This window comes from Eutrigla gurnardus, assembly GCF_963514095.1.
Source record: "Eutrigla gurnardus genome assembly, chromosome: 2".
Lineage (NCBI taxonomy): Eukaryota > Metazoa > Chordata > Actinopteri > Perciformes > Triglidae > Eutrigla > Eutrigla gurnardus.
In genome coordinates this window covers 12,753,581-12,777,338 of record NC_139916.1, presented here as the reverse complement: position 1 = coordinate 12,777,338, position 23,758 = coordinate 12,753,581, and the positions used below count along the sequence as shown (strand labels likewise).

At 42.3% G+C, this 23,758-nt stretch overlaps 3 protein-coding genes across 8 annotated transcripts; 1 reads left to right on the top strand and 2 right to left on the bottom strand.

Moving 5' to 3' along the window:
- Window positions 1-330: 330 nt before the first annotated feature.
- LOC311025181 (monoacylglycerol lipase abhd6-A-like) lies at window positions 331-6,025 on the bottom strand. 2 transcript variants are annotated; one of them, XM_084027956.1, is made up of 9 exons: window positions 5,925-6,025; window positions 4,503-4,621; window positions 3,959-4,118; window positions 3,736-3,849; window positions 2,766-2,898; window positions 2,524-2,681; window positions 2,235-2,289; window positions 1,540-1,640; window positions 331-983 (listed from the first exon to the last, which is right to left on the bottom strand). In XM_084027956.1, exons 2-9 carry the CDS (start codon window positions 4,607-4,609, stop codon window positions 804-806), a joined length of 1,008 nt encoding a protein of 335 aa, XP_083884082.1. In that variant the 5' UTR covers window positions 4,610-4,621; window positions 5,925-6,025; the 3' UTR covers window positions 331-803. The 2 variants fall into 2 exon arrangements, with proteins under 2 accessions (XP_083884082.1, XP_083884081.1); XM_084027955.1 differs by having other exon boundaries at window positions 5,903-5,998.
- On the bottom strand, window positions 6,010-22,157 carry lmcd1 (LIM and cysteine-rich domains 1). Of its 5 annotated transcripts, none has more exons than XM_084027873.1 (10): window positions 20,838-20,857; window positions 20,684-20,762; window positions 20,405-20,617; window positions 16,569-16,663; window positions 15,649-15,904; window positions 14,070-14,219; window positions 13,737-13,988; window positions 12,913-13,131; window positions 12,229-12,340; window positions 6,010-6,028 (listed from the first exon to the last, which is right to left on the bottom strand). In XM_084027873.1, exons 3-9 carry the CDS (start codon window positions 20,429-20,431, stop codon window positions 12,230-12,232), a joined length of 1,110 nt encoding a protein of 369 aa, XP_083883999.1. In that variant the 5' UTR covers window positions 20,432-20,617; window positions 20,684-20,762; window positions 20,838-20,857; the 3' UTR covers window positions 6,010-6,028; window position 12,229. The 5 variants fall into 5 exon arrangements, with proteins under 5 accessions (XP_083883999.1, XP_083883997.1, XP_083883998.1 ...); XM_084027871.1 differs by lacking the exon at window positions 6,010-6,028 and adding an exon at window positions 8,786-9,085; XM_084027872.1 differs by lacking the exon at window positions 6,010-6,028 and adding an exon at window positions 8,786-9,082.
- On the top strand, window positions 21,943-23,465 carry LOC311025122 (E3 ubiquitin-protein ligase TRIM35-like). Its single transcript, XM_084027857.1, has one exon. The coding sequence runs from the start codon at window positions 22,160-22,162 to the stop codon at window positions 23,330-23,332; it is 1,173 nt and encodes a 390-aa protein (XP_083883983.1). The 5' UTR covers window positions 21,943-22,159; the 3' UTR covers window positions 23,333-23,465.
- Window positions 23,466-23,758: the final 293 nt, after the last annotated feature.

Genomic DNA, 23,758 nt, shown 5'->3' with positions numbered 1-23,758 from the left:
TTAAAATATCAAATTTTTCGCCAGTCCCCATGTGCACACCAATTCTTTTAAGCTAATTTTGATGCTAAGGCCCCCAAAAAGGCCGTCGAACTTGCGAAATAAAAAGAAGAAAAATCCGTAAGGTTTCAATAGGGCTTCGCAGCCCGACGTTGTCGGCGCTCGGGCCCTAATAACACTAAGCCCAAGTATTTGAAAACAATCAATGACAATTAAAAACAATTTTTGCGAAATGATCAAGTTACTTTTCTATTGCTCATAAATAATGATTATAATTTAAACATCAGACCGTTTCCTGCTGTGGAATAGTACATCTTGAGTAAATGATCTGTTCTGTGCATTCTTGATAAAGCTGTGTATCTGTTTCATTCAACAATGCAACTTTTTTATTTTATTTTCCTGCACATGATTCATTTCTGTAGTCTGGAGCTCCTCTATGTGCATGTGTTGTTATATTACTGAATCGTTAAATATGCAGCCGGTTCACAGAAACAAGAAAGTGAAATACAGTTTTTATGAAAGACAAATGTGCAAAATGCCATCATGGAATGTTTTCATTCAACATTAACATCTAAAAGACGACGGCCGCCTACACGATGCTGTGTCTGACAACTTCAGGGAGATTTGACTTGCCCCACTTTTGTGCATTTATTTGTTTTTTTAACAAAAGTAAAACCCTTATATCAAACTTTAAAAGAGCATCATCAAGATCATCATCTTCATCATTATCAAATGTCAATACCACTTCATCATAGCCTTCATTCTCCTTGCCTTCATCATTCACCATGTGGTCATTCGGTTTTTCTTCAAGAACATTTCTTAGTGTTTTCACTGCTGACTTCCTGCACCGACAGGAAGTCCACGATGAGCTTGGCGGCTTTCCTGGGACGCTCTAACGACACGGAGTGACCACAGTTGTCCAACAGCGCCACCTGGCAGTTTGGCAGCGCTGCCTGCAGCACCGCCGCCCCTGAGACGTCCACCACCTGAGAGAGAAGACAGGTTTGTTAGCGGCTCGTCCTGTTTGTGGATGAGGGCCATGACTTGTAACAGTTGCGACCTGCAGGCACTGCTGTGGATCGAACCCGCGACCCTCTCGCTGTGAGGCGACAGTGCTACCCACTACACCACCGTGCAGCCCATTGTATCATATTAATAAGAAAAATAACCGATAATTCCTCTCAAATGTATTAAAACTTAAATAACAAGCCTGTTGTGAAAATGTGAGGAGCAGGGTAGGCCCTAAAGATATTTGTTTTAACATGTAGGTTAAAGTAAATAGTTTGTTACTTCCCACCTCGGTCCAGGAGGATACATCCTGATGGATTACCATGTTTCCCTGCTGTAATAGCCTCGGGGATGCATTTATTTTCTATTTTGAAGCCACAATCAGGTCAAAATGTGGTTTATGGACCAAATATTTAAAAAATAGTGACATTGCAACCTTACAACCTCAAACGTGGGCATGCTAACACGCTAAATTAAGACGAAGAACTCGGAAAGCATTATGTCTCCTTAATGCTAAATAGATCTCTTTCATACCTGGTCCTCCGTCCCCCAGATGACCTGAACGGGGGATGTGATCAGATGCAAGTTCTCCTGCAGCGAGTGACGAGACTCTTCCCTGAGGATCTCCATGAACACTGAACCCCCCCCCCCCCACACACACACGCGCACACACACACACACACACACACACACACACACAGTTATTAAAGACATAAAAAAAGAGAAAAAATAAAATCCTGGAAAATAAAATTGCACAAAATAGTTTTTTTTCCTAATGTGGCCGGCACCAACACAAATGTTTTCTAATGCATAAACTGTTTGTATCCCCATTAGCGTCCACACAAGTGCTCTCTAGTCTTCACATGAGCTCTGAGCTGCTGAAGGGCTTTCAATTTTAAACACCACTGCAGGAAGTGTTACATTTCATCTCAATAGCAACTGTAAGTAGCACAATAGACATAAAAAAAGTGGAATGAATAAGTGAATTAAAACAGGATTAGTGGGATAAAGTGAAGTTTTTGACTTACAGCTGAGGAAACGTATACATCACACTGATTCATCAAGACAGCAGGTGAACATGGGAAGAGCGTTTAGTTTGCAATCACGACAAATTAAAACAAGTCTAGTGATCAAAAGGATTTGGCTCTTTAATCTGGGGCTGTTTTGAGGAGTGATGTATGAAGCAGAGGAGGAGGAGGAAGTGTTGGTGATGAAATGATCAGACTGACCTTCTTTGTAGAAACTGTTGTTGGGGATCCTGTTGTCAAGGAGACCCCGCAGGACCTGGCAACACAAACACACACACACACACACGCACGCACGCATGCACATGCACACACACTTTTATATATATTTTTTTATTTTGTATATATATATATTTTTTTTTATTTTTTTTTATTTTGTATATATATATATATATATTTATATATATACAAATATGTATATAAATTTGTGTGCTGAACTGTCCCTTTAAAAATGTCTATATCTAGATCTTAAAGCAGTAGCGCCGCTCTTTACCTGTCGGGGGAGGTTGGGGGGGGTATGGCAGCAGAGTTTCAACATTTCCTCCAGCTCCAGAGGGGTGGAGGGGATCAGAGGGATCGGGCCGTCCAGCTGGGTCTTCTCCAGCTCCCTCAGGTTACTGATGAACTTAGACTCTGTCGGATAAACCAGACCTGGAGGACAGACCAGCGGCTCCGTTATTTCTGCTTCATCGCACAGGAAACGCTGAATCACCACAAAAAGGGAGCTGAGTTTACCTGCCGGACAGATCAAGGTGACGCTGGACAGGTGAGCTGGGTAACGGGCAGCATAAACTCCGGCCACGTTCCCGCCCATCGATGCCCCGACCAGGTGGAAACGTCTTCTGTCCAGACCAATGGTCTTCACAAACTGCAAGGAGAGAGAGACAGACAAAGAGATAGAGAGAGAGAGAGAGACAGAGAGAGACGGAGAGAGAGAGAGAGAGATGTGTGCTTGTAAACGACGGTTGCCAGATATGCATATAGTGCAACCTCACTGTGATTACGAGAAGAGAGGAAACTGAACACACATAACGACAACATCAAACAGTTCCAGCACATAACTTCCCCTAAAAGCACACAACTCTCAGTCAGCAGGGCGATGCTGAGATGTCTGTGTGTCTTCGTTGCCGATCAGGAGTTTGCACCGACTTCCCCCCGGGGGAGTAAATGTGACAAGTGGAAAAACTGTGGAATTTCAATTACATTTACAAGTGACGCCATTTGGCCCAGATACCCCTGAAAACCCCTTACTCAGGTCTGTCATGTAGATGTCTGTGTATCAGCTGATTTTTTATTTATTTTTTTAATCAACCCAGATGAACACTTGAATCGCTCTTATTTCTCTTATTATCTGCTTTAGCAGCCGAATAAAGCGTTATTCTCCCGAATGAGCCTGAGGACTGGGAGACGGGGTTAAAGGAAACGCCAGTTGTGGGCCCCATGGATTGCAGAAGATCGCCGGGAGATCTGGGTAAAAACAAATTCTTGCATTTGCTGCACGGGATTCATTTGAAGTAACACCCACGAAGTGAATGTTTGGATTACATGTTGACATGCAGCGTGACACACACACACACACACACACACACACACACACACACACACACACACACACACACACACACACACACACACACACACACACACACACACACACACACACACACACACACACACACACACACACACACACACACACACACACCTCGTGGATCCGGCCGACCTGGCCCTGAATGCTGTAGTCCTCGGCGCCGGTCCGACTTGTCCCCTCGTGTCCCGGCATGTCCACACACACCACATGCTGGTTTCTGGGGAGATACTGGAGGAGAAAACAAACACACCCAAGACTTAAAGAGTGACAGGACGATAAACCATATTCTTCTTTTTACATTTGTGAATAAACTGTGCCCCCTGCATGTGTGCGTTACCTTGACGACAGGAAGCCACATGTCCTTGTTGGCGGAGAAGCCGTGCAGCAGCAGAAGCGACGGCGTGGCGCCCCCTGGCGTCCCTCGGCTGCAATAGCAGAAGCGGTAACTTCCACTGTGAGCGTAGCGGACCACCAGCCCCAGCCTGCGACGCCAGAACCTGAGGAGCATTACAGCAGCGTCACCGACTTTAATGTGTTGTCGCCTCAATACTTCCGCTACCGCATGACCTTTCACGGACTACAACTATTATGATGACAAATACAGATTGCATGGAAAACGACAAGAGCTTGACGTGGGCTCGAATCAATTTTCAGTCAGAAAACTGCTGACAAACCACAATTACATCACAGGAACTCAGCAGTCTGAGTGTGGAGAGCAACAATAACCTTCATGTTGGGTTTCTTTTTTTTTTTCTTTTACAGCTTAGACAAAGTCCACTTGGCCAGGTCACACACAGCCCTGCTCCTTCACAATAAAAGTACTTTTTAGAGCTGGTAATCAACCAGTGTGTGTGTGTGTGTGTGTGTGTGTGTGTGATTACCAGTTGTAGGCCTTAAGGAGGACTCCAGGCCAGAACAGGAAGGAGGCGATGAAGGCGATGACAGGGAGACCCAGAACACCTCCTGATATCATTATCCATCTATCCATCGCTGCACACGCCTTTCAAAAATAAAACACATGGACAGACGTTTGTATATACATTATATAAAAACACACTCTGTGTCAGATGAGAAGATGAATTATCAGTGTTTTAAGCCTAGCTAAGCACAATGACTGGAAGCAAAAGGAAAACTTTAATACATTTTACATTTTAAAGTCTCACCAGTCAATTATGGTGCATTTGTTTCCTTCTAAAATGGCTAATCCATTATAATTTTTTGTTAATCATGAATTTTCACAAATTACTTCTTCTACATTAACAGGTTAAATTTCACAATACATTTCAAAAATATTTAAAGAATTACTGTTGCATTTATTAAAGAAGGATTTCACGGGCACCAAGTTTACACTCCACCATCTCGTCACAGACGCACACTCTCTTTTTAAACGTGGTAAGTTAAACAAAACTACTTAGTTAAAGTTAGGAACAGATCAGGGTTTGGGTTATGTCATTTTGCGTTTATTCACATCTTTGCCTTGACTTTGATTGGTGTTTGCACATGAAATGACAGAACAGAAAGCCTGTGTTTACCAGGCAAAGCTACTATCAAGCTGCATTATGGGGGAAGTAGGGATCAGTGTTTGTTGTTTAACTCTCATTGGGAGAATAAAAGTCAGGATATCTCACCTTGTGGCGATTAATCCGTCTTTCACAGACATGAAGAAAGTGTGGCACTAAATCACTGGACTACCCCTTTAACTAGGCTTCCATCCGGCTACAGTCCACACTTTCACAATAAGAGCATTTACGATTTATAGTCGGTTTTCAGGTATAAACTGATAAAAAAAAAACGTAATCAGTTTGCCTGTGTGTAAAATTACTGCATCAATATCATGATTAAAAAAAAAAAACGTATATATTAACACGTTGGATAAATATGTACAAACATAATGCAGGAATGTGGATGTTGAGGTAGGGAATGTTCTGCCAAATTGCCTGAAATCAAGACTGAACATATTACTACTACTACTGAACTAACACTTTCAACACTCCACTGCTGAAGACCAGGTCAAAAGCTCCGGGAAGTAGAAACGGAAGTACCCTTTAACCAGATCTCCCCCGGTTCCCCCGGTTTGTTTGAGAGGATAGATCAGCCTTGTGAACGAGCAATAAAGATACGAATACATGTTTGAGACACGCGTGGTTGCGACTCGAGCATATTCAAACAGCGTATCTCAAATAGGATCGCTGAACACACGAAAACATACATCAATATAATTAAAATACTAACGCAGTCGCAGACACATGAATTATCATTATAACATGTTTATAATAATCACCTGTTGAGAAGTGACACCGTACCTGTCCGAGTTCCGAGTCCTCCTCGATCAGTCAAGGCGAACTGTCTTTCATCCGGTCCGCTCCTCCTCCTCCTCTTTCACCCAGATTACGCCACAGCCTTTCATCTGAGTTTAAAGGGAAAGGAGCAGCAAAAAGCGTTCAGGGACCGTCGGAAACAGCAAGCAACGTCGCGCCGTCTCTGTGAAATGTGCAGCGCCTCCATACGAGGGCGCCACCTCCTCAGGTCTCCACGCAGCTTCGCATTTAGGTGACAGTTCGCATCCTGCAGTGCATTTTTACTCAGTTTTAAGATTAGTTTTACCACTTTACTTTTGTTTTATGCTCCTTTGTACTTCTACCCCGCTACTCAAGATATAATACTGCACCTTCTGTTGCACTACATTTAGCTTTAGTTACCAATGACTTGTTTACAGATTCAGATTTACTGAAATTGTACTTTACTTGAGTAGCATATTTATTTTTCTGACAACTTTTTACTTTTACTCCCTACATTTTAAAACATATCTGCATCAAGCGTCTTTGGGTACCTAAAAAAGCCTATGTATTATTATTATTATTATTATTATTATTATTATTATTATTATTATTATTATTATTATTATTATTATTATTATCTGTACTTTGACCAATGTCAGGACAGCAGAGTAATTTGCCATCTTCCGAAAAAGGCTCAAGACTCACCTGTTCAGACTTCACCTCGACTCTACATAGCATGACCCACTAACATCCCCCCCCCCCCCCCCCAAAAAAAACCTTACCTATAGCACTCTGATCATAGCACTGTTGCTCTTAACCCTCGGGGCACTTTGGGGGACCGTTTGGGTACTTTTGATTTTTGAGTATCAATATCTCTGTCAGTTTAACGCCTACTTTTCTGAAACGTCTCCAAGGAATGTATTGGCTGTGTGGTTTTACATTTACATTTAGGTCATTTAGCTTTTGTCCAAAGCGACTTACAATAAGTACATTTGTCAAAAGAAAGAAACAAAGAAACCACAACGTATCATTGCCGATAAAGTAAGAGCTAAAAAATAGTCACCACTGAGGACCATAACAGAGAAGAGTCTGGACTTTGTTGAGCAACATTTGTTTGATTTCAGCGATGGTGGTACCAGCCGGCCAGCTGAAGTAGAGGAGCGAAGTGCTCACCTCAGGGCGTGAGGTTTGACCAGTGTAAATGGCCTCATTTATATAGCGCTTTTCTCCAAAGCGTGTTTGGAGGTAGATGGGTGCCGTTCAATTGATGGCCTTGAAGGCCAAGTGCCATCGTCTTGAATTGGATGCGTGCTGCAACAGGGAGCCAGTGGAGGTCACGGAGGAGGGGGGTCACATGGGAGAATTTGGGTAGATTGAAGATAAGGCGTGCTGCAGCATTCTGGATACGCTGCAATGGTTTAGTTGCAGAGGTCGGGAGTCCGGCCAGGAGAGAGTTGCAGTAGTCAAGGCGGGAGATGACCAGTGCTTGGACCAGGAGTTGTGTTGCATCCTTTGTGAGGAAGGTCAGAATCCTGCGGATATTGTAGAGGGCAAATCTGCAGGATCGGGCCACAGCAGTGATGTTGGGGGTGCAGGATAGTTGGTCATCTAGGATTACACCCAGGTTCCTCGCAGTTGAGGAAGGTAATACTGAGATGCCCTCGACAGTGACCGACAGGTCCATGCGAGGGCAGTCTTTCCCTGGGATGAAGAGGAGTTCGGTTTTATTCAGGTTAAGCTTGAGGTGATGTGCAGTTGTCCAGACAGAGATGTCAGCCAGACAGTCCGAGATGCGAGTTGCAATGTGAGTGTCAGAGGACGGGGGAAAAGAGAGGAACAGCTGGGTGTCATCTGCCTAGCAATGGTAGGAGAATCCATGTGATGTGATAACAGAACCTAGTGATCTGGTGTATAGTGAGAACAGAAGCGGTCCTAATACTGAGCCTTGAGGGTAAGGGTTAGGGTCCAGAGAACAGGGTTTGGACATCGAGCTATTCCATGTGACCTGAAAGGTGCGATTTGATGAAAGTAACAGGTGTACGTTTTTTGGAAAAACCTCTAATGTCTCCAAAAATAATAATGCATCAAAAACAATGATGTTATCAATTTTTGACCTAGTCAAGGCTGTAATAACTTAATCCCCAATAATCCTCTTTGCACCTCATTTTTGGAAAATATTGCATATTTTGTGTTTTTTGCATTGAAATTACACATTTTTTGTATGAAAAAAGGGCCTAAAACATAAAATAATAATAATTATTATAATAAGCTTTATATCTATTGTTAGGTCTGAAGTTGTTGAAAAGGTTGATGCAGTGAAAGTGAAAAAAAAAATTCATTCATTCATTTTTTATGACACTTTTATGAGAGGGACCCCATTTGGGCCCGAAAGTAACAGGTGTAAGTTTTTTGAAAAAACTCTAATGTCTCCAAAAATAATAATGCATCAAAAACAATGATGTTATCAATTTTTGACCTAGTCAAGGCTGTAATAACTTCATCTCAAATAATCCTCTTTGCACCTCATTTTTGGAAAATATTGTATATTTTCTGTTTTTCGCATAAAAAGTACACAATGTTCGAGTGAGAAAAAGGCTTAAAAACAGAAAAAAAGTTAAAAACTAATAACAAACTTTATATCTAAGGTTAGGTCTGAAGTTGTTGAAAAGGTTTATGCAGTGAAAGTGAAAAAAAAAAGTTTTTTTTTTTCTTTTTTATGACACTTGTATTGGCGTGGCCCAAACAGGCCCGAAGGTAGTGAGTGTGCGTACATTTTTAAAGTGCCCCGAGGGTTAAGGTACTACTTTACTCAGATGAGGACCTAACACTTGTTCTATTTTTAGCTCTTACTTTATCAGCAATGATACATATACATTGTAAAATAATATGTAAATATGATAAAGTTATGAAGCTTAGTGTTTGTCTGTTTGGATAATCTGCGAGTCGAATCACAGGAACGGCTGAACACAAAAATCCTCTATAAACCGACTCCGATGACGCACGGTTCTATTTAAGGCCATAAAACTCTGTAATCCAAACAGATTGTCTCAGTTTGGGACTAAAAATATCCTTTTCTGGCTTTTTTCGTTTTCATGGTTCAGGAGACGGATGTCAGACAGTCCGCTGGGTGATGCAACGGCACAGGAACGCAGGCCGGGAAACCACTGGAATACTTGACATTCCTGCTGGGAGTAGGTCAAAACACACACACACACACACACATGCACACGAATGTATGATGGACTGTTGAAACATCTCAAACTGATCTGATTTAAAAAAATATTTATTATGAAAACTACAGGTTTTAAATTTAGAATTCATGAATTTAGTTTTTTTTTAATCTCAATCTTTGGTTGGAATTGTAACTCCAGAATTAACTTAAATGTTTCAAGGTTACTCTGTGACCTTAAGTTGAAGCTATCTGAACATTGATGATGAGGATTTTTATAATGTTGCATCTTTGTCACAATAAGAAAAATAGCAAAAAGCTGCTAATTAAATGCTTTTTTTAATGTTTGTGTTCAATCATGAATTCAACTTATGTATTCAATTAAGAGTATAGTACTTCTTCTTCCTTGTTTTGATAAAAAAGAATTGTGTCATAATTTATTACAAAAGCTTAACTGATGACAATAAAGATTGTTTTTTTTCCTGATAAGTTCACTGTGAAGTCTCAGTTCACGGCGATGTGATTTACAGAAGAAACTCTCTCCAAAAGAGATGACAGAGAGGACCGGCTGTTCATCAAAAGTGACTTTAATTCAAATCAATCAGCACTCAAAACACAATCCGCACTGAAAAAATCTCTTTAACACCATCACTTTTGATGTAAGATCTGATCTGAAATCTGACTTAATATCATTCACTATTCACGTTGGAATTCAGGAGTTTGTATCAATGTCGAAGCACTGAACAACCGTCCGTGTCCATGACGACAGCAATCAGTTTAAATTTTAAGTGGGAATTCCTTATTGTGAATCCTGAACAATGACAGTTTTTTCATAGCGGTTGCTGATGAAGGTCCCGATTGTCTGCCGAAAACCTCAATGTCTTTCACAAAGCAGATTTATTAGAAATAGTTGTTTATCGTCTTAAACTGAGAAAGATGATTTTCTTGTCATGTTCGTATATCAAACATGTTCAATAACATAGTGGACTGATGGGAGGCTAGGCTAGCAGTCTGCCCTCCGCTTCCAGTTTTTCAAAGTAACTCTAGTTTCGGCTATCTTGTGCTTATTACAACTTTTAGTACCCGAAGCAATGCAAGCCTATAGGAACATTTCTTTTTTGGTCCCAACAGCATCGTGATGGACCCAGACGTTGCAATTCCACTGTTTGGCCACCATGTCAAATTTGTAAAATCTGTATTTAAATCCAAACCAAGATTTTCCGAAATCAAACCGGAAAGTTTTGTCACACTGCAACGCACCGATCGCTCTCGTTGCTCAATATGTGGATATCATCTGTATGCTACATTGTTTGTATGCTACATCGTCTGTAATCCACATCGTATGTATGCTACATCGTCTGTATGGCACATCGTATGCATGCTACATCGTCTGTAAGCCACATCATCTGTATGCTACATCGTCTGTGTGCTACATCGTCTGTATGCTACATTGTATGTATGCCACATCGTCTGTATGCTACATCGTATGTATGCTATATCGTCTGTATGCTACATCGTATGTACACTACATCGTCTGTATGCTACGTATTCAAGCCAATCACATCAAACAATATTGCTCAGTAAATATTGTCCTCGTTTTTAAAAAAAAATTGCATTTTGACAAGAAGCGATCGAGTCAAAACCTAATCGAAGGATGAACATTTTTAAAAAAGCATATAAACCGATGTTATGTTCGCTGCTTGTGTTGATGACTTTAATTTCACGGAAACAACAAAAGCTCATTTCCTTTCTGGCTACCTTGACTTTAGCACATTACAAAAAATACTAACTTTGCAGCCAGAACTTCTTACTTCTTACTCTCTATTATAAAAATAAAGTGTCAGTAAAATACAAAAACTTTACACGAAATGAAGCGTTCAGCAGCAGCAGCAGGGATCCGTGTTCATGAAAGAGGTTTAAATGCTAAAATTATGTGACACAACACGTCATATTACACATTAAAACGTAAAATCCATACTTTCTATTTATACGACAAACACACGATCCAGCTTCAATGGTTATTAAAAAGGCAGAAACATATTCTTGTGGAAGAAAATCACTCCAGCAGAATATTATGATCACTAATTAGTTATTTGCCTTTCCAGTTCTCAGTACTAACTTAATTAAAACATAATAGTTAAATCTTCAAACATAAGTTGATTTCTATTGGAATAATGTTGAAAAATTCTCACTGCACCAGCACACACACACAAAAAAAGAGATCCTATGTCACATGCCCCTTCAATAAACAATCTATGACAACATGAAGCAGAAAGGATAAAATCAGGGTTTTTGGTTTTGAAATAAGCGTAAATATTTTCGTGATCCCTACAGTTTAGTTGTCGTCAAGTTGAATTTATATTTATGCGTGTATGCAAATGCATGACAAGCGCTCCAAATATTTGTGTAGATATTATGACATTAATTCAATGCCACAACGTAGGATTTTCCCACTTTGTTACAGGACAAAATAATTCAAATGTAATTGTTTGCTCAGCAGATGTTTGCTTATTATTTGTCAGTGTTCAAACTTTTCCCCCGATCCGATCCAAAGTTAGCAAGTCGGCATTGAGTTGAGGCCGTTGCTCTTCGTGAAAGTCAATATTGAACTTTCAAGCTCAAATCCTGTGTCGAACAGGACGGGGAATAAAAAACTTTGAACGTCTGCAGTTTCATAATCATTTTTTTTTCTATTTCTCATTTGCTTTCTAAACGTTCAGGTCTGGCGCTCCGTTCCCGTCAGCTGCTGTTTGTATCTGAAACATCTGGCTCCAGTCTCCGTCAGGACTCCGAGTGCCAATAAATCCACCACATGTTTCTTTAAGCACTTTAAACACTTTTACGTCAACTAAACATTTCCTTAAGTACTCGAAACACCAGTAGGCTCAACTGAGCAAGTCTTTGAGTACTTCAGTGCCTGTGATATGTTTTAAGTATTTTAAACAGCCGTACATCAACTGGACTCGAGGGATACAATAGGCTAAATACTTAACGTCAAATAAACATCACATTTAAAGACTTTAAGCTCTACTTGTAGGTATTATTTATCCTTTACTTATTTCTTTTATTTTACGCGAGTTAGATTTACTGTTTTGTTGTCTTGTTCTAAAACTTCTTAAAAACCACCACATTGTGTTGAACCCTGCGTTGTGCAAGCACCTCAGTGCCGGCAGGGTGAATCCAGGCTTTGGCCGCATTTCCAGCAGCAATAATGCTGGCGATGCCATGTCCGTCCATCTTTCGCCGTGTGAATAGACGGACTGAAGATCAGCTGAGGAAGGAGGCAAAGCAGAGGGGAGACATTAAGAACCACATTTATTAACTTTACGTTTCCAATTGCACCAAAGATCATCCTTTAACTCTAATTCAGTAACCATCGCTCATTCTGTGAAGAGCAAATTGAAACAACGGAACATTTATTTTATTAATCTAAGTTTGTTTATACCTTTGAGGGCTATTTTCCCCCAAGTTTGACAATTCCTCTGAACCGAGCAAATAAAACGTGATTTTTGATGAAGTTATGAAAGATGGTTCACGCCACCTAAAAATGTATGTACTCATTATTCTTGGATAATTCTTCTTTGATAAGAATAAATCTCTGACAACACAACCAAAGCTTTGTCACTATTTCTTATAACTGACATTATAGAGAAGAAGAAGATTGCTTGATGTTTATTTGACTTATTTCAGTTTCCCTTCTGTTTGGTATGTGACTGCTGACCGATGCTTCTTTGATGCAGTTTTAAGTTTAAAGAGATTATCGCTGTAACGTGCCACTTATGTTTGCATACTTGAAGTTCTAATAATGTTTGAGGGGAAAACAGACAACAAAAAAGGTCTCACCTCATCGCAGCCCGAGCATCGCGGCCAGACCGTCTGACAGTAGTGTCGTCCGCAGAACAGCTTCTGATTGGACCAGAAGTAGACCAGGTCCACCAATCCCTGGCCACACTCTGAACATTGGAAGCAGGTGGGATGCCACAGGGCGCCACGATAACCTGCACGCTCAGCGTAAACGGCTGGACTCTCCTTGGCAACCTCACCGTGGCAACCGGTGCATCGCTAGGAGGACAGAACGTGAAAGTGAGAGGAGACACCAACGTTTCAGCCATCACGGCTGGAATAACCAGCATCACTGCTTCATACATGTTGTGAAGCCTCAGCACCAGAAAAACCAAACATCATCATAACGTCAGTAGCCCATTCCCATTTTCAGCTCCTTTACTTTCTACGACATCTCACAAAGAGTAATTTTCACCTCACTACATTTATTTAAAAGCTAGGTACTTCTGAAATTAAGATTGTACTTAAAAGGACCAGTATGTAGGATTTAAACCATCTTGATTTTTTGTAACCAAAAGTGAAACCAGGGGATGAAAGCTGAATAGCGACCTGTCAAACACAAGGTACCCCCGCCCCTAAAGCATCCCCTCAATTTGACTCTAACTTTTGACTTATCTTTAAAATTGACAAACATTATATCAAACAATTATTTGACTCATCGATTGCCGTACACATTTTTGCAGAAGGGGCGGGACTTTGTCTCTCTGCTATGAGAGAGTTCATCCTCCAAAATAACTGAACCAGAATGGAGTCTGTCTGGGTTTTTTTTCCAGAGCAAAACATAACCAGGATTTATAAAGTTCAGAGACGTCTTATTTACTCACATATCCGGTCTTGGTGGCGTCACCTGTTCCGTTGGTGGAGCCGGTGTCGGAGACGGCGCTGCTGTTGGTGGAGTCGTGGTCCTGGTGCTCCAGACCCTCCTTCTTGTCACTGTTGCTGCGGTCCTTGACCTCCTTCGCCATCCTCTGAGTGGCTGCTTCTGTCAGAGCGCCGCCCTCGCCAGGTAAGGCCACCTCCCCGACTCCCAGCACCTCCTGTTTGTAGCTCTTCACAAACAGCAGCATGGAGGAAATCTGCAGGAGGACATATAAAGGAAGTAAGAGATCAGTTTAAAACTGAATGAATAGCATTTTGGTCCTCTCTGAGCACCGTACCTCCTCCTCGCTGGCCAGGCACTGGCACCTCATGGGGTCCTGATCGTGGGCGGGGAGCTGACCGAAGAGCTGCCTGCGTCGCTCCGACGCTCCGCGTGTCCCCGAGATGGGACGCTGACTCTCCGGGATGAGCTCCATGTACTGCAAGGCCTGATGGGGGATAAGGATTTACTTCTTTGACAGCAATTTGATGTTTTCACAGCATTAATCATGTTGAACTGTCTTAGTGAACTTGTAACTCACTGAGTTGCATTCATCAAGCTGCAGATTCTTATGAGAATTAGAACCGGAACCCCCAATTTCGACAAATAAACACACATTTTAAAAGAATAGAATAAAATGGGAACACGCAGCGAGCCTCGACCTCACCAGTTCCAACTCACAAATTAAAGAAAAAGCAGACTTCAGTGCTGACGCATTTATTTTTGCTATGTGTTAATAGTAAGTCAAGACTTTTGTAATGTGTTAACATTTATGCTACCATTTATTAAATGAATGTCTCCACAGTCTTTAAAGTTGTAACTGTAATAAAAATGAATCCCCCCCCTCCCCCCAAACTGAACTCTAATCCTGACAGTAGAATGTGAGACAGATAATGTGTTGGGGGAAAAAAATCTGGTGCCTCTTCCTCAATTTTGTGCTTCAGAGCTGAGAATTCTCCGACATGAGCAGTGAGAAGCTTGCAAACTGTCAAACTCATCAAACACGAATCAAGATTCTGTTACTGTTGGTTTCTGTCATTTCTTCATGAACCATTCAGCTGTGAAATGAGAAAGTCTGTGAGCCTAGCTTGACAGTTTGAACTGATTTTAAAACACATTTTAAATTAATTTACATGTGTTTATCGTGCTCCTTTATAAAGTGCGATGATAGTTTTTTTCTGAGCTTGTCACTGAGGTGAATAAATCAGAGAACACTGGTCTCGCGAACACGGCCCGATGACGTCCGTGCCTACCCCGTCACCGCTCCGTGCAGCTGCTGTCCGTGACACATCTGTGCTCCGTCTGCACCAGAGCAACATGGTGACTAATGGTGCACCAGGAGACTCTACGTGAGAGGAGATCTGGAGAGCGGCCCCACTTGGATCTTGGATTTGTCTCTACAAGCTCAGCCGCGGTAACGTCCACCACCACACCGCAACGCTCCATAATCACCGTCATCCTCATAATTAGAGGTCGTAAAAACCTGAAACATGCTTGCTTTTAATGGAAACCAGATGGTCTGGACTGTTCGACATGAGGGAGGCTGCAGGAACTAAACCGGACTAAAGTGAACTAAGGCTGTTGCACGTCCTTCACAATGCGTCATATTTTAGGCGTGCACTGTGAGATAAACGCTCACATTCTCTTTGAGCATGATCCTCCCTTTTTTAAACATATTACTTATGATTATTCGTTTCATAAAGTGTCTATCAAATGTTCAACATAGTCACGTTTAAAAACACAAACACATCAAACTAACACAGAAAGTAAAATCTATGATTTGGGTTGTAACTAGCGTTCAGCCGTGTGTGTGTGCACACCTCTGTGTAAGTCCGTCTGTCTGTCCACAACTAATTTTGCAAACTACTGATCCTCACCAGCGTCTGGTTGAGGGCGGCTGGCGCCCACTCATACGTCGTGGTGTTGAAGGTCGGGTCTTTACGTGACACTACCGGATTGGTCACGATCATGCGGTTCCTCTTGTACGTGCGCAGGCCGCCGCCTCCTTTGACCTTCGCTGTCAAATGGGAGCAGGGCGAGTCTGCGAGCAGGCGTCCCATTCGCTGGTCATCTTCGACGTTGCCTCCGGGAGCGTGGTCGACGACGCTGCAGCCGCAGGTGATGCAGGCTTTCCTGCACGGGAAGGTCAAGAAGAAGATGTGTCACTGGAGCCTTTAGACCAGAGATCTTCAACAGGGGGACCGTGACCCCAAGGGGGTCCGAAGAGTTACTGCAGGGGGCACCCGAAATTATTGGATCCCAAAATGTATTTCTTCAAAAATGTAATTATGTCCAAAAATACACATTAACATGAATACAACCTATAATAAGCAAGTATAAATCTTCCGATTTATTCAATGTAATGAGGTGAAATTGTGATGTAGAAATGCCAATATAGAATTAAAATATGCTCTGTAAATATATGAATATGTCAACCATATAAAATTTAATGGCTTAGCATAATAAACATACATACTTTTAAAGTCCTTTTATACCTGGCACTATAAGCTACAACACTGAAAAACATTGAAGACCTCTGCTTTAGACAATGTGGAAGAATTAAAGCCTGTGCTGCCAGATTTAGCAGTTTTCTGGTAATTGGGAAGCTTTTTGTGCCATCATGATGGTTTCATGAGGGTATGTTCCATTGAATCCACCCGCTCCTCTGAAGTTGTGGTCACACAAAACGTCAAGCTAATGCGCACAAAGTCAAAGATGCAAATTTGTGCTGGGTGACGTCGGGTTGAGGGTTCAAACAACAAGGTCTTAAATACAATTTTAAAAAACAGTGTCTTACCTCCAAGAATGTGGCTGAAATCCGGAGCAGCTCTCCTCACATATGTGACACACCGCTGCACCTCCTGCACCTCCTGCACCGGGCTTCACAGACATCTGAGAGGAGATAAAAACATAGCAATGAGACACAGTGAGTGTTAAAGATTTCTGATTTCTCATTCTTCACTTTGTACTAGTTTGACAAAATAATCTTGTAGCACTTTTTCTGGTTCTTTCCCCCGCACACACACACACACACACACAGGACAGATGATCTCATTGATCCACCCAGTGACATCATCATCATCTCAGTACATATTAGTCCCTGTATTTTCCTCCTCCTGCTCCTCCTCCTCAGCTACATATAAATCATATATCCTCTTTTGTCTCTTTGAACCGACTTGCTGTGTATTATTCACTCCTCTTCTTTGTTTCTCCTCCTATCCTATCCTCACTGCTTCATTTATTTTTCCCCCTTTCATTCACAAAAAGAAAAGAACATTCCCACAATCCTCTTCCTCAACGTATACTATTTTAATATGTGTCACAACAGAGTAATAAACAATGTCTTGTGATCAGATTGTCACTAGTGGTTGGCCTTTAACCAACATTCTCAAAAATGTTATTCCACTGACAGTAAAAGCTCATTCTCCTGAGCTTTTGACCACATCTCTCGGTCTTCATCAGCGAGTGGACGTTGCTTGATTGTGTGTGTGTGTGTGTGTGTGTGTGTGTGTGTGTGTGTGTGTGTGTGTGTGTGTACATATGGATGAGTGACTGTTGCTTCAAGTCTCTGGCAGGAAATGTGAGGACTGTTCTGCTAAAACAACCTGCAGCTGCAGCTCAACCTGTCAGCCTGTCACCAGGTATTAGCGAGCCCATCTCTCCACAGGGACACATTAATACACGTAATATACTCTAAATATAGACGGAGAGGCTCTTCCAAAGACAACGATGTACAAAATAAGCTGCTGCTTTAACAGCCTCAACTCTTTTGAGATGTTTGAACCCGGAAAACCATTTCTTTACGAACCCGGGCACTGTCGTGTTGAAACCGAGCAACAACCTCCGAGGCGGAAAAATGAAGTGGCAAAACTGCAGTTCCTCAAATGGCCACTCGAGGCTGACTACAGAAGTGAGTCAACGACCCACAGATCTTCTTGTTAAAATGCCCAACTTTACAGCAGAAATAAACATGTTTACAACCTGGTGCAAATATAACTAATTTCCCCAAATAATACTAACCCATTTTAACTAATGCTCTTCGTTATGCATAATAAAGGGCGTGGACACGTGGAGTTGAGCGGATGTGTCTGAGCCATCCACAAAGCTGGAAGAACACTGCTGTCTAACATGTCGACCAAAGGATTGTTTGTATGTGTAATAAAATTGTCTTGGGGAGAAGAAAAAAAAGTTGAATTATCGTATCTTTCTCATTACTTTTTGTACAGACTAAACAAACAAGGCTAAGAGGTGCTGAAAGGATGATTTTGTTACAGTGCCAAGCTAACAGTTTCCCCCCCGTTTCCAGTCTTTGTGCTAAGCTAAGTTAGCTGCCTCTAAACATGAGCCTGTTTTCAAGAATGTGGAAATATTCCTTTGAGATTTCCCTTTGTTGGAGTCGCGGCAGTCATTAGAGGACAGACGAGTGTATTTAGAGGCGTGAACAGGCCGTTGATCGGCCCGTGTTGAAAAGGTTGCAGCGATGACGGCTGCAACAGAAACAGCTGAAGAAGAACAAGACTTTGTTACATCCCTGAGGAATAGTGACAGTGTTTGTTATTATGTCACTGAGCTGACACCACCAGGAGGCACAAATAACAGCAACATAACTGTTCTGTGACATTTGTGATGGAAATCTGAGCGACTGAATGATGATTTTGAGTTCAGCAGCTCCTTCGTTCTCATGCGATCATCAACCTTCACCTGGTCTGATGGAGAACTCTTGACCACAAGTACAGAACGATTAGCTGCTCTGAATACTGGCGTCAGGCCCAAATGATACGTATGAGCCAAACTAGAATGTTTTCATTCTTTCTCTCAGAAAGAAGGAAACGAGTGGCAGTTCTATATTTAGGGAGTCAGATAAGGCGGGTATGTCGTAGGTGGATCAGACCCGGGCGAGCCTCGCTGAGAAATTCTAAACATCTGGGCTACGTGACGATTAAACTGCAGGAAACGCTGCGAGATAAGAAGCTGGAGGTCAGAGAGGTGGCAAGTTTAATTCCAGAACTTTGTCACATTGGCATCCTGGATATTTCCTGTTGCTCTCCATTTAAAACAAAATTAGGAAACATGCCGCAAATATGTTGCCATTTATAAAGAATCATTATCACGTGTAAATCTTTGTGCATAGTCCCTGTTAAATAAATAAATACATAAAATATTAGTCATAATAGTACATCTATTTTTGATAATAATAATAATTATCCTTCTGCTCCCAGGAAACGTGCAGACATTGTTTATACTGACTTCTGGCACTTGAGAGACAAAATGATCCATGGATTAATCAAGGAAGTAACCGGCAGATGAATCGTTAGTTTCTGTCTCTTGATTTTTACCTATTCTGAGAGTATTTGTTCTGTATTTCGGTTACAAAGATGCCTCCCAACAATCTTGACACCCATTGTGTGTGTACGCATGTGTGTGTGTGTGTGTGTGTGTGTGTGTGTGTGTGTGTGTGTGCATGCGTGTTGGGGGTTATTTCCATCCTGGTGATGGCAGTTTTTCCAGCTCCTGTGTATAAATAAGGGGTGGGGGGGAACAAACCCCCGACAGGTGATACTGATCCATCAGGTTATCTGCCTCGGACTGATGTGACCTCTGGACGGACAACGGGGATGAATTACGGTCGCCAGAACCGAGCCAGCATGGGGGATCAGGTGCTTGTGATCGTGGATTGTAGGAAATCTCCAGCTGTTCTGGGTTCGTTCAAGCCCAAAAGTTTAATCCAAGCCAAGTTTAGCATGTGAGCAAGAGGTCAACTTTTTGTGTCGTGGTCCACTAACCACTCCAACACTCCATCGCTCAGATTTACTTTTTTGTACCTGTTGTACCTTTTTCCGTCAGTAATACATTACTTTTCTTCAGACCAATTAATTTATTAAATAGATATTTTTGTTTCTTTATTGTTTTTTTTTTGTGCACAGCAAAATATTTTTGGAAAAACTGTTCCGCTGAGACGTGAAAGTGAATTCCCTTATTTCTGAGTTCTTTGGGTCAAGATGGGTATGAATGTTTCTGTTTCTTTGAAGTTGCTTTCAATGGAGAGGAGAAACTTTTGCTGTTGAATTAAAGTATATTGAACGGTTATTAGTGTGGGGGGAAAAATAAACAGCAATAATGTGGTTTGATATTATGAAAAAAACATTAATGCAACCTGGTTAAGACCTCTGATTTGCTGACTAAAGTACAGATTTTCTCAGTGATTCCAAACTGGTCTGGTGTTGAACTAATTGATGCCCCAATTAGAAAGACAAAAGGACCAATCAGAGGGTAGTAGGCGGGATAACTGCTTAAAATTGTAAAACAAAAACCCAGAAAAAGCTGCAACGTTACGTGATGTAACGTAATGTAACATAATGTAACGTAATACAGTTGACTGTGCAAAACGCGAAAGCAAAATACGAAGCCAAAAACTTTTTGGTTCTTATAATATATCCAAGCCTAGAAGATGCATCAAAAAACCAACATTTTGGAATAATAACTCCGAGCTCAAAACATGACACAAATCTATGTGACCCGCAAGGTTGACCAATTGAAAATTGATGTCGCGTCACTCAGACGAGCTGACCTTCTGACCCTTGACCTCCTCGCTCCTCAATCAGGAAGTCTGTATGTAAATGTTTCTGTCCCTACCTTCTCCAGCGCCGAGCTCACGTCCATGTCGTCCAGCCGTCAACTCCTCGCCTCTCTCTGTCTCCGCTCTTCCAGAACAATGGGGCTTAAATTCCTCTCCTGTCGACCACACTTCCTCTCTCTCCACGCCCACAATCGCTCCTGCTGCCGCTCTGCTCCGCCAGCTCCCCACAGCCCACTTGCAATTTAACCGTCTAGACGTTCATCTCATTCCTGCGGAGAAAAAAAACATCAGCTCACCTCTTTACTTCTTTACTTGGTTCCACATTTTTTCCTCACCTTTCTCCTCCTCAGCTGTGGACTCCTGCCTTTTCCTCCCCCAGTCCTGATTCGTCCCGTTGCTCTCCTTCTCCACCCTCTGTAACATGAACACAGCAGGTTTGTCTCCCAACACTTTCCGCCTCACAGTGAAACAGCAGCTTCCCTCGCTCACCTCTTTTTTACTGTGTGGAGCAGTGAATTCAACACGCTTTTTCCTCTTATGTAAAAGGTGTAGATGGACAGTAAGCAGGGAGATTATTTGTGTTCTTATAAACAGTAGCTGCACTGTTGGCTTTCTGCAGCAGACCAGTCCAGGTCTCCAGCAGGCTGAAGGACTACCAGGTCTCCAGCAGGCTGAAGGACTACCTGGTGCAGAGGCCTAGCTGGACTGTTTGTGCTTTTAATCTGAAACAAAGACCTGAGAGAGCCCTGTGGGATTCCCTGCTCACACTCTGCCAGCCAACCAGAGTGAGCCTGAAAAACTCCTCGGCCAATAGGAACGCCAGGGATTCCTCCTCCTCCTCCTCCTCCTCCTCCTCCTCACTATGCAGATTTTTAGTGTGAAGCTCAGAAGAATGTAGACCGCAGAGCTGAGCGGGGCCAAACTAGGCCAAACAGAGCCAAGCAGGGTAGCGTCAAACATAGCCAGGCAGCATATAGAGGTTAAACAAAGCTAGCAGGACCAACTGGACTCCACAGATGCAGGCAGGTCTAAAAGAGGAATAATGTGATTTAAGGCAGAGCCGTACAGAGCCAGGCAGGACCAACAGGGACTTAGAGACAAGGTCAAATAGATCATTCTAAACAGAGGCAGGAAGGACACCTGGGGTCAATCAAAGCCAGACGCCAAAAGTGGGAGGAACTGCAGACCACATGGATGCCTGGCTGATTCTAGAGCTTCAATGTCTCACCAAGCATAATAATGCTCTCAACGTGTCAATCACAAGGTAGCCCCGCCCTAAAGCATCCCCTGCTTTCTGGTCTGTTTGACTCTAACTGGACCATAAAGTACTAAATAAACACCATGCTGGATTGAAGAAGATGTTAAACTACAGATTGAGACCTTAAACTTATGTTTACAATGTTTACTGTGTCTGGCTTCACTATTCAGACCCGGTGGTTGCTGCATGGCGGCAACTCAATAAGAAGTTAGGCTATCTCTAAAGGTGTGTTCACGCACTAGACACACCCACTGCTTTGGACATCACATGATGCACATCACATGACACTGTTGCACTTTTTCATCACATCAAATTCCACGGAGAGAAGTCAGAGAACGGACGACACACTGAGAACACAAGTAAGACTGGGATTACTGGAGTACTGGAATACTGGGACTTCAATCTGCTGCTGATTCCACATATAAAGAGAGAGAGAGAGAGACAGAGAGACAGAGAGAGTGCGAGAGAAGAAGTTTAGAGGAGTGAAAATAAGACTTAAAACATTCTTAACAGATCAACTGTGTGTCTACTTTCACTTTCACTCTGAGACCAAATGGCTTCCCGATCAGAGGAGGATCTCTGCTGTTCTGTCTGCCACGACATCTTCAAGGATCCTGTCGTCCTGTCGTGTAGCCACAGCTTCTGCAAAGTCTGTCTGAAGAACTGGTGGACTGAAAAACAAATACAGGAGTGTCCAATTTGTAAGAGAAGATCATCGAAGAGCGAACCGCCAGTTAGTTTGGTGATAAAGAACCTGTGTGAGACCTTCTTACTGGAGAGAGTCCAGAAAGCTTCAGAGCCTCTCTGCAGTCTGCACTCTGAGAAACTCAGACTCTTCTGTCTGGACCATCAGCAGCCGGTTTGTGTCGTCTGCAGAGATTCAAAAATACACAACAACCACAGATTCAGACCCATCGATGAAGCTGTAGAGGATCACAAAGAGGAGCTCCAGAAATCCCTGAAGCCCTTGAAGGAGAAACTGAAGGTCTTTGAACAAGTTGAAGGAAATTGTGATCAAACAGCAAAACACATTAAGGTCCAGGCCCAGCAGACAGAGAGGCAGATTAGGAAGCAGTTCAAGAAGCTCCACCAGTTTCTAGAAGAGGAAGAGGAGGCCAGGATCTCTGCTCTGAGGGAGGAAGAGGAGCAGAAGAGTCAGATGATGAAGGAGAAGATAGAGGCTCTGAGCAGAGAGACAGCAGCTCTTTCAGACACAATCAGAGCCACAGAGGAAGAACTGAGAGCTGAAGACATCGCATTCCTGCAGAACTACAAGGCTGCAGTGGAACGAGTCCGGCAGCACCCCCTGCTGGAGGATCCACAGCTGGTCTCAGGAGCTCTGATAGACCAGGCCAAACACCTGGGCAACCTGACCTTCAACATCTGGACCAAGATGAAGGATGTGGTCTCCTACACTCCTGTGATTCTGGATCCAAACTCTGCTCATCCAAAACTCATTCTGTCTGAAGATCTGACCAGCGTGAGATGTGGAGAGAGACAGAAGCTTCCTGAAAACCCAGAGAGGTTTGATACCATTCCTATTGTCCTGGGATCTGAGGGATTTAACTCTGGAACTCACAGCTGGGACTTTAAGGTTAGAAACGACAATTACCATCAGCTTATTGGGAAATATATCTGTATGATGGAAAGTACATGGCAGCTTCTCAACCATCCCCACATGAAGTTCTGTCAGTGGAGAAGCTCCAGAGGATCAGAGTTCATCTAGACTTTGACAAAGGAAAACTGTCATTCTATGATCTTGATACGAACACACACATACACACCTTCACACACAAATTCACTGAAACAGTGTTTCCACACTTCGGCACCAAGAATGTACGCCCATTGGAGATATTACCGATGGAGGTTTCAGTATCAACAGACTCACAGTCTACGCTTTAAATGCATGTGCTGAGCATGCTTTGTTTCATCATATGTCATGTGGAATATTGGTGTTATTTTACACATTCAAGAAATTGTTTGAAACAAACAACAACAAAAAAACATGTAATGCATGTAATGCATTTTTTGTCTGTAGGTTTTTGATATGGTGTAAATGTCTGTATATGATTGAACAGGGATGATCTGAGACTTAATTATGTAAGAAAATGCACTGTGAGTATTAGGGGTCTTCTCAAATGAAGAGAATATT

Excerpts from the sequence above, each read along its gene's own strand:
- LOC311025181 (XM_084027956.1), bottom strand. The coding sequence starts at position 4,609 with ATGGATAGATGGATAATGATATCAGGAGGTGTTCTGGGTCTCCCTGTC. Across the intron at positions 2,899-3,735 it reads AGGTCGGCCGGATCCACGAG|TTTGTGAAGACCATTGGTCT; the intron begins GTGTGTGTGTGT and ends CTCTCCTTGCAG. Across the intron at positions 2,290-2,523 it reads CCCCCAACCTCCCCCGACAG|GTCCTGCGGGGTCTCCTTGA; the intron begins GTAAAGAGCGGC and ends TTGTGTTGCCAG.
- lmcd1 (XM_084027870.1), bottom strand. The coding sequence starts at position 20,431 with ATGGACGTGAGCTCGGCGCTGGAGAAG. Across the intron at positions 13,989-14,069 it reads GCCTGGCCAGCGAGGAGGAG|ATTTCCTCCATGCTGCTGTT; the intron begins GTACGGTGCTCA and ends GTCCTCCTGCAG. Across the intron at positions 12,341-12,912 it reads GATGCTCGGGCTGCGATGAG|CTGATCTTCAGTCCGTCTAT; the intron begins GTGAGACCTTTT and ends CTCCTTCCTCAG.
- LOC311025122 (XM_084027857.1), top strand. The coding sequence starts at position 22,160 with ATGGCTTCCCGATCAGAGGAGGATCTCTGCTGTTCTGTCTGCCACGAC.